This window comes from Coturnix japonica, chromosome 11 (genome assembly GCF_054131305.1).
Source record: "Coturnix japonica strain WE chromosome 11, WE-NBRP24, whole genome shotgun sequence".
Taxonomy (NCBI): Eukaryota; Metazoa; Chordata; class Aves; order Galliformes; family Phasianidae; genus Coturnix; species Coturnix japonica.
This window is the reverse complement of record NC_140673.1, coordinates 6,394,214-6,403,506: the sequence shown is the minus strand read 5'-3', so window position 1 is coordinate 6,403,506 and position 9,293 is coordinate 6,394,214. Positions and strand designations below refer to the sequence as shown.

The 9,293-nt window shown below is 54.2% G+C and overlaps 1 protein-coding gene across 3 annotated transcripts; it reads right to left on the bottom strand.

Annotated features, from left to right (window-relative positions):
• Positions 1 to 496: 496 nt before the first annotated feature.
• On the bottom strand, positions 497 to 5,613 carry KIAA0040 (KIAA0040 ortholog). 3 transcript variants are annotated; one of them, XM_085510974.1, is made up of 3 exons: positions 5,576 to 5,613; positions 2,653 to 2,774; positions 497 to 2,368 (listed from the first exon to the last, which is right to left on the bottom strand). In XM_085510974.1, exon 3 carries the CDS (start codon positions 2,266 to 2,268, stop codon positions 1,936 to 1,938), a length of 333 nt encoding a protein of 110 aa, XP_085367100.1. In that variant the 5' UTR covers positions 2,269 to 2,368; positions 2,653 to 2,774; positions 5,576 to 5,613; the 3' UTR covers positions 497 to 1,935. The 3 variants fall into 3 exon arrangements, with proteins under 3 accessions (XP_085367100.1, XP_015725061.1, XP_015725063.1); XM_015869575.3 differs by lacking the exon at positions 2,653 to 2,774; XM_015869577.3 differs by lacking the exon at positions 2,653 to 2,774 and having other exon boundaries at positions 5,505 to 5,594.
• Between the last annotated feature and the right edge of the window lie 3,680 nt (positions 5,614 to 9,293).

The window sequence follows — 9,293 nt, the reverse complement described above, 5'->3', positions numbered from 1 at the left end:
GGGCAATTTTGGCACCCTCTTAATCCCTGGGCTGTTACAGGGAACAGTCAAAAACTGACATGAGCTTCCCACCCCCATCCACCTCCTCCTGCCAGTCCTTCCCCATTCCATGCCCAGTGCAGAACAGCTGCGAGGAGCTGCAGACACCACGAACTACTTGTCTGATAGAAATCAGCTGGGTTTCACCCCGTGTTACAGAGCCTTCACAAGGGAAAAAGAACCCTTCCCTGCAGCCTGAAATGCTGCTTTTCTTCTTCCTGGTAATTTCTGCCTTTGGGGAGAGGAACTTGACTGTGTTCATTAACAAGACGAGGCCAATAAACTTGATTAAGTTAAGCTGTTTCTTTAAGAAAACTTGGAGCTGCACAGCTGTCTGCAGGCAGAGAGGCACAGCACATCTGACCACTAAGCCCTCCCAGCGTCTTATCTAGGGCCAGGGAACAGATACAAGAACAATTTCCCCATGAAAATAAACACAACAGCTAGAGGCATGGCGTTTGTTTGCACTTTTAGAGTCATTTATATTTGTACAAAAACCAATAAGAATCTAGGAAAATGTATAGTTTTGTGGGTGGTTTTTTTCCCCTCCTGTTGCATGGACTCGTTAGGAAAAGGCTGATACTGAAGTGCAGTTGTGGGTTGGCAATGCAGGGGGAGTGCAGCCGTGTTTCCGTACCATGCTGCTTTTGCCTTCATGCTCAGCTGGCTGTCACCCCAATGATAACAGGCACATCTCTTTTGCTTTTGACTCAATGCAGTGGTTCAGTGCATGGTTTGGCCAGCAAGTACCTGTCTGGGGGATGGGTGTACGTGTGGCAAAGCTTAAAACCTTTTTACCATTATACACCGTTTCCTGTTTTGGAGGAGGAGGGAGTCGTTTATTTCAATGGTCACAAAGGAAAGTGGAAAATAAGGCACATGTGGGGGCAATTTAAAGCCCTCGAGTGGTGAGGAGCCTTCAGGCCGTCACCAGTGCAGCCAAATGGAGCCAAGCCCCGTGGTGTGATGTCAGCATCACCACCCTGCTGGAGTTGCACAAACCAGGATGGGTGGCACAAGGAGCTGCCATGAGCTGGTGGCTTTGCCAGGCGGATAAACAAGGGTGATGGAGATAGAGAGGGAAATGAGTGCAGGGTGCAGTCCCAGATCCAGCTGTGCTGATGGCCATGCAGCAGCTGGCAGTGCTGTGTGCTTGTGGGTCTGTGCGTGCCCCCGATGTGTGGCCCGGGGAGGACTGTGCTGGGAAAGTGCTGCTCCAATAGCAATTCAGTGCACCAAGCCCTGTAACAGAGGGGCCTTTGGTCCTGCTCTTTAGTAGTCACTCAATAAATAACACTAATGGCCACAGCTAAGCCATGACACAGCGTCAGCTTACGTCTCCGCTCTTGCAGTAGCACAGAGGTGATGCAGCCTTTGCTGCAATATGGTGGGCTCTTTAAAAGCAAGTCTGTATAAAACAAGTCTTTTAAGGAACTTTTTAGGTGCCGGTGCAAAAGGGCTGGTCTTGCAACTTCCTGGCTCCTTCCTGCCTCTGGGCTGAGTGGCAGCATGGCCTTCTGCTTTGCTGCCTTACGTTGGGACTTGAGGTTTCTGAGGTTGGGCTGAGTTCATCCTGTGAAACTCATATTGCTTTTGGTTTGGGGGTTGGAGGGCCAGGATGTCTGCACTGCACTGTAATGCTGCACTTGGTTTGCCTTGCATCTCCAAGGTGAGAGTGAGCATGGCCCCATGGTGGCTCAGCAGGCCGTATGTCCTTTGCAGAGGGTTTCACCTTGGTGGGGGGCATAAACCCATGTCTACAAGCCTTGCTCTGTTCAGGTTCTCTCATACCCCACTAATGTGCTCAGCCTCTTTTCAAAGTCACCATAAAGTGGCAGCAGTATGAGCATCTCCTTGTAGCACAGCTGGAAGGACTGGAGACATCGGAGCTGGTCGCTAGATAGGCAGAGATGGCCTCTTGTCCAGCAAGAGCAGCTTGGGCTGAGCCGAGATCCACAGGTCCTCCTCATCCTTCTTCTTCTTCTTCTTCTTTTTCTTGTTCCTCTCTGCCTGCAGCTGCCCGTTGCTGCTGGGGCTGTCCCTCTTCCTGTTCTGTCTCCTCCAGTGGGAGAAGCAGCAGTGGCAGCAGATGAAGATGGATGCGATGAGGACGACGAAGGGCAGACCCAGCAGCACTGCGAGGCAGACGGTGTTGAAGACGCCCTCTTTGTGCTTGGTGCGGACAAGTTCCAAGATGGAATTAAAGAACGAGCTGATCTTCTGCTCCATGCTGGCTCCTGGGCAGGATTCCTCTTTTATTATGGCTCCTCAGGATATGTTTGACTCCTGTGAGGAGTTAACGGGCTCCACGAGCAGCTCTGGGTGGTGCCTGCAGAGACAAGAAATGACTCAGATCAGGTGCCTGTGCCCTCAGTGTGTTTTTCTTTTCCTCAGAGCTGCCAGCACAGCCAAAGTCTCTGCAGGGCGAGAGGTCTGTGCCCACAGAGTCCAGACAGAAATTACACTATGGAGCTGCACTCAGGTGGGTGAGAGCCTGCAGGACCCAAACAGATCACCCGTGGCTCAGCGTGGGTGAACTTTGGTCCCCAAAAGCAGCCTCATGCCCCCAGGGGCTGTCTGCAATGCCTGCACTGAGAAGCCTCCATGACTCACCTGGGAATTGCTCCAAGGCTTGGGCAAGGCTGAGGAGCATTTTTGTGGCATGATGTGAGGTTTTTCCTCCCCCTCAAGGAGGGAGAGGTGCTGCTGAGCCCCAGGTTTTTGGGGAAGCCCTCCTGCAATAGAGGAGGGCAGGATAAGGGAGCTGCTGCCTCTACTCCCAGCCTCCCTCTGGGGCCAGGCAGAGCTCCTGGAGGTTATGAGCAAAGTATCACTGAGTTATGGATCACAGCGATGGAAAGTCAGCAGGAGCAACATGAGGCTCAGAGAGCATGTTTCACCCTCATTTGCCATTTTACATCGGTGTCTCTTTGCTTTGCTTTTGCCTTTGGGAGTCCAGCCCCACAGCCTCTCAAGGGAATATTGAAAACCCTGTGATATACCAAAGGGGAAGCTGAGGCATCTGAACTGCTGGTTCTCCTCTATGGAACAGCATGAAGGGCCCCGAGCTGAAACCTCCATCTCTACAGTGCTGCCCTTCCCTGCTCTGAATTGCCTTTATCTCTGCATATCACCTGCTATCTCCAGATACCCCTGCACCAAGTGTTTGGGTTCCTGCAGCACTTTGGGTGCACTCACTCCCTGCCTATCTCCTAACCACCACCAAAGCTATCTGATCCAAAAGAGGAAACCATAAGAGCCTGACAGCCCGAAGCACAGCACCTGCAACCTGCCAAGAGGAAGCAGCACCGTGGTGGGCAGGCTCCAAATGGCAGCTCACAGACGAAAATCCTGTTGCTGCTCTATCCTCTACTTCATGTGCAGTAAAAAGGGGATTTAAAGAGAGCTTTGTTCCCAGGAGGGGGTAAGAGAAAGTCCTTGGGTGCCCATGGTGCTTTCTGCTGCCCACTGCACTGCAAGCAAAGGGCACTGAGGAAAGCAGAGAGCACTTCATTGAGCTTTGTCCCAGATTTCCTCCTCTCCGAGGCCATTTTTAGTGCAGATGTCTTAAGGTTAAATGGCCGTACAAATAAACACAGCAGCTTTCCCTTGGCCTGAAGCAGGTTTGCCATTTATCCCTAAATATCCTGACAGCTCGCTATCCAGGCAGGAACACTGAGCTCCTACGATGCCCTTCATTCCAAAAAGCTTCTTAAAAAGCAAAAAGCGAAACAACGACGGCCTCAATTTCAGACAAAACAGGATGTTCAGTTTTACTCCTGCCCTGAGCCGCTTCATGTTTACTGCCTGTAAACTTCAGGGGAGGGAAGGAGGGCTGGGACTTCCTTTTAAGCTCGTAATTAATTGTTTGCAGTGCAAAAACAAAAAGCAAGAAGGAAAGAAAGAAGAGCAGAGAGTCCTTTGAAATGTTTCCATTTGAAAATGGATCTGAATGAGGGGGAAAAAGCCTTTGTTGGCTGTTTAGTCTGTAGGGGGAGGCTGGCAGCTGGGACCCCCACCCTGCAGTGTGGGACATTGGAATCAAGGGGTGATGCATATCCTTGCAGAGCAGGGCAGGCAGAGGCACGGCACCCAGCACGGCACCCAGGCTGCCTTGTAGCACTGCTGCTTTTCAAACGCCTTTGCTTTTTGGTACGTGCATCGCCTTTTGTGTTGTGAATGAAGAGATGCCTGTGCGCTACATGAAGGGGTTCTTCTGTTACTAAATAAACAAATAGGAGAGGGGAGAGCAGGAAAACGGGTGCCTTGTTGAGCCTGAGAGTGCTGGGGTTAGCTGAGGCCACCCATTGCTCGCTCAGCGCCTGCCTTCCTGCACGCAGCCCTTCCTTCTCACTGCTTTTTAGGAACGTGCCCTGTTTGGTGCTTCAGCAGCAGCAGCATCTCCCTTTGGAGGAGGATGGAGGGGCAGAGCCACGTCCAAGCTGTGATCCAGGATGGGTGTGAGCGCACACGGAGCTGCCAGTGGGAGGTCGGTGCATTTCTGGGCCAAGAACCATCAACCAGGAGGCACTTGGAGACAGGGCAGTGTCTGGGAGGGCTGCTCAGCGCCTGTTAAATGCTCTCTTTGTGCTGGGGAAGTGCTGGCAGTGCATCAGGAGGAGGCTGACAGGAGAACTGGCTCAGGAGGTCCTGCAGTGGGGTTTGGAGCTGCTGTCTGTGCCTCTCCTGTTGGGGTTATTGAAGGTGGGTGCCCAGCACCGCATCCTTTAATCCACCTCGGCTAAAAGCAAACTGGTTTTAAGGGAAGGAGCATCTCCTGTGTTACAGAGGCAAACTGGGGGGCCCAGGCCGGGCACAGGGAACCCAGCACACACAGCCTGGCAGTGCCAGCTTGCCCACATCCATGGCACAGCAACCGCAGCCATGCAAGGAGCTGCAGGGCCCCTGCAAACAAGGCCAAGGGCTGGGAGTCACCGTGCACACAACCAAGGTGCAGTGTGTCCCAGCTCCCCTGGAGCCTGCGAGCTCAGTGACGCATGCGGAACACAGCCAGTTTTCCCTGTTTGCACCTGCAGATTGGAAGGCAGCGGGGTGAAGCCTGAGCCGTCGCAGACCTGGAAGTGGTGAGCAGCAGCAGCAGCAGCAGCAGCAGCCGTCAATCGCCCCGTTTATAGGCTGCAAAGCAAAACGTGAGCCGAGAGCCGCCGCACTGAGCAGAACTTCGCCCCGAGCCCCCAACACTCCGGCCAGGCGTGAGCGCTCCCGACGCGGCTGCTGCTAACGGGTTTAAAGTGAAAGCACGGGCTGAGCTTCACGAAGCACAGCACGGACCTCACCCTGCACTCCCACCCCTCCGTGCCTCCACCACTGGCACCGGGAGCCCTGCAAGCGCGGCTCCACCTGGCTCAGCCCTGGAGCACAAGCGGGGGACGCGACGGCATCTCCTGCGTCCGTGACACCGTCCGTTCCGAGGTGGCAGCCGCGGTCACCCCGAAGCCTCTCACCCCCATCCCGCTCCTGGGGTCCCCGCAGGCTGTTCCCGGAGGGGCTCCGCGTGTTGCCGGCCCGCACCTACCTCGTCCCGCCGCGCCGACGGAATGGGCCGCCCGCCCCGCAGCCTCCGCCCCCGGCCCGGCCCCAGCGGGGCTCACCCCGCTCCGCCCCGGTGCTGGAGGCGCGTCCGGGCCCTAGAGGAGGAGCTGAGGGGACGGGGCGGACGGCCCGAGGGGGCTGTGTTGTGTTAACAGTGCGGGGCACGGCGGGCAGGAACTGGAGGGCGCTGCCTTTAGACGGGACGGGCTGTGGAGGAGGCGGCTTCACTGCAGGGCGGTGCTCGGACGGTTCGGTGATTTCCAGGCGTGATTCCTGCTCAGTTTCGAACACCCCCAGCCGTCCCAGTTTAGGCGCTTAGGCTTTCCTTCCCGTTTCTCTTTTATCTGCGCACGAGGTGTAACCGGGATCCATCGCAGCCCAGTGTTGTGACTGGAAGAACACACAGCTAAGGCTGTCCTGGCCAGAGCAAGAGGAGCAAACCCCGTCCCTCTTTGATCCTCCTTAACTGGAAGTGGCCAATTTTAGCGGCCTCGGGGGGTAACCATGGCCAGCTCACAGGTTTTGCCAGTGAAGGTTTGGGTTGGATATGAGGAACAATTTCTTCTCCAAAAGAGCAGTGATGCAGTGGCACAGCTGCCCAGGAAGGCGGTGGGATCCCTGTCCCTTGAGGTGCCATAAAACCATGGAGGTGCCATAAGATGTGGTACTTAGGAACATGGTTTAGTGGGCAGTACTGGAGGTGGGTTGGCTTAGATGGTCTTTGAGGTCTTTTCCAGCCTGAATGGTTCTACAACTCACAGGGATATATGGATGCAACATTCCCAGCTCTGTCCAGCCTCATTTCCTCTTTCCAATGGTGGTCCATATCAGATGCATTACAAGAACACGAATCCCTCCTAACACATAACCCCGCAGCAAAGAGTCCCACAGCTTGGCTATGTATGGTGTTAAAAAATAACACCAAACACCCAAATATTGGAGTTTTGAACCTGTCACCTGTTAGTTTCATTCAGCCTCCCCAGTTCCCTATTAGTTCCTTATTAGTTCCCTATTAGTGAAGCTGTGGGGCTGCTCTGACTCAGCAAGCACGAGTGTTGGGGATGGGAGCAATGAGGGTGTGACAGTGACCACGCCGAGGGGATGTGATGGAGCTGGTGACTGATGGCTCCGCTCTTGGGCAAGATGTGGCCTCTGCTGCCTGCTTGTATGGAACTCTCTGGGTGCTTTGTTTTCCAGAAGCAGCACCAAGTCAAGAGGAAGCTGTGACTCAGAGGCCGATGAATCACTCCTGCTCCGGATTACACAGCTTTCTTTCCTCCTCCTGGGCCTCCAGCATGGACGGAGGAGCCCACAGAGACATTGGTGAGAATCCTTTTAAACCAGACCTGAATGTTTGGGAAACCCTGCAGTGACTGGTGGAAAAAACACTGCTGTAACGCATCGGTGCTCCACAAGCAGGGCTCTGCATCCCATGGGACCCATGGGATCTGCCAGCACACGGCCTATTTTTAACCCAAAACACGCAATCCCTGGGGACGTTGTGTTTGGAACCCACATCCTTGCACCCTCAACCCCCCCCTCGCAGCCTCACTGCAGCAAAATTCCCCTGCTTCCCCCCTCCAGCACAGAGCAGAGCTGCTGCTGATGGGCACACCTTCCCCTTTGCTCTGTTTGCACACAGCGGCCCCGGCTCAAAGTAAGCAATGGAAAACTCTGCTCGAAGGGAAACATTCCTCTCATTTTTCCCTGATGCTTCTGCATTTTCCCTCCTTCTCCCCCCTCCCGGCTAAAAGAAAGGAGAAGAAAAAAAGGAAAAGGAGGCTGCAGTTTAAATGCTAAAAATAAAGCTGCCCGGTCGCTTGCTGGATAAAAATAGCTGCCCCTGGTATTTATTTGAGCAGCAGCAGTCGCCTTTCCGGCTTTGGAGCAGAGCTCAGGAGGAGGATGGGGCGGGCGATGCTTGGGGCCAGGTGGTGGGCACTGAGCTGCCTTGGGTTTGTCTTGAGGTCAGGCTTTCCTCCCCCCGGGGGGCAGTTCTCCAGGGGCAAAATGGCCCGCAGTATGTTGGGTTCCATCTGTAGGCCAGGGAGCTGTGCCCCCAGAAGTGCCTGTGGCTCCGTTCTGCACCCGCAGTGATGGGGATGCTGTGATGCTGCTCCTGTGCTGTGCAGGGCTGTCAGGCTGAGCACCCCCTGTAAAAAGGAGGATTTGTTTGGGACACTCCAAACAATCGGTGGTTGCTTTGTGTGTGTGAGCAGGAGCTCCTTCCTGAGGAAATCCCATGGCAGCAGGAGGTGGGGAGAGCGGAACCACATACAGGAGCTGAGTGGGGAGCAGCCTGGGGATGAGGTGGTGCCCCAGCATGGAGATGGGGCAGTGGGGTACCCCTCATCCAGCACCAAAATGGGGTGCCCTGCATCCTTCATGTTCATGGGGCTGAGCAATGCTGGGACATGGGACTTCGTACCCAAGGGCTGTATCCAACCTGGCTTGCTGTCTGTTGGGATTGTTCTCTGCAAAGCAGAGTCCCAGGGGTTAATGGCTTGGGGTGGAGGTGTGGTTGGGCTGCTTGGATTCTGTTGTGGTGGTGTGTTGTTTTTAATCTCATGCTGCTCTGAACACCTGGTTTCTGCCTGATGCTGAGAGCTGCCAAGATGGCTTTTTGGGGGGGTAAAAATGCGCTCCTAATGGTGGGAGCAGAGGCACAGCCCCATTGCACTCCATCCCTCTGCCACAGCTGAGCATTGGGCCCCCCTCAGTGTCAGCACCCCAAACCTGAGCCCAGCAGAGCAGCAGCAGGGCAGGACAATGGCATTACTTTAACAAATAGCAGGCACCATTTTCTTCTTTCTTTCCTTTTTTAAATGAATACTTTTACTACCTCACATTCAGCACCAGGCTTCAGAGCAGTGTAGGACCTCAGTGTAGGGCCTGATGCTGCCCCACAGCTCTGCTGTATGGGGACTGTGCAGCTGGGGCAGGGGGGAAATGAAAGCAAGATGCAAATCGTTGGAGAGGGGAAAGAGGACAAGCAGCCAAAGGTCTCTCTCCTGTGGGTGTCTCACCTCTCCCTGACCCCCTCAAGGGACGGCAGGTGCCTTTCTTTGGTGATGCTCAAAGCTTTGCATGGTGCTGGGGTCGGTGGGGAGGCAGGTAGACGCAGCTTCAGTCTTTCTGCCTCGATTACTGTGTGTATCCTCTATGCTTTTGTCATGGAAAACTGCTCAAATGGGTTGGAAGTGGCACTGTGTGTATGTATAGGTGGGAAAGGGAACAGCCCATGGGCTGCCCTCACCTTGCTCCCGGTCCTGCAAAGGGGGATAATGGATCGATGAAAATTAAAAGCCCTGCATTTGGATTTGATTAAAAGAGATATTCTTTAATGCCCTGCATAATTATGCGGTAATGCTTGTAGCTACAGGAGATAAAAAGGGGAACGAGGGTTTTAAATGGATGATGAGCACATTCAGGCTTACGAGGGGGAATAAAAAGCAAAAAACAAGCATTAGAAACAGTGCTGTAAGGAAATACCACGTTCTGCAAAGCATCAAGTATGGGAGGGAGTTGGGCACCCCGAGCTCAGGAATCTTGGCACTTTCTCTGCAGGGCTCTGAGTGCTTTCCTACCCTCTAAGCTGGAAAGCAGAGAAAGGGGGGTGGCAATGGGGTTTTGGGATGGGGGGTTAAAGCTGCTTCTGCTCAAGTGCCAGGCTTGAGACCAGTGCCTACAGGCTGGCCCAG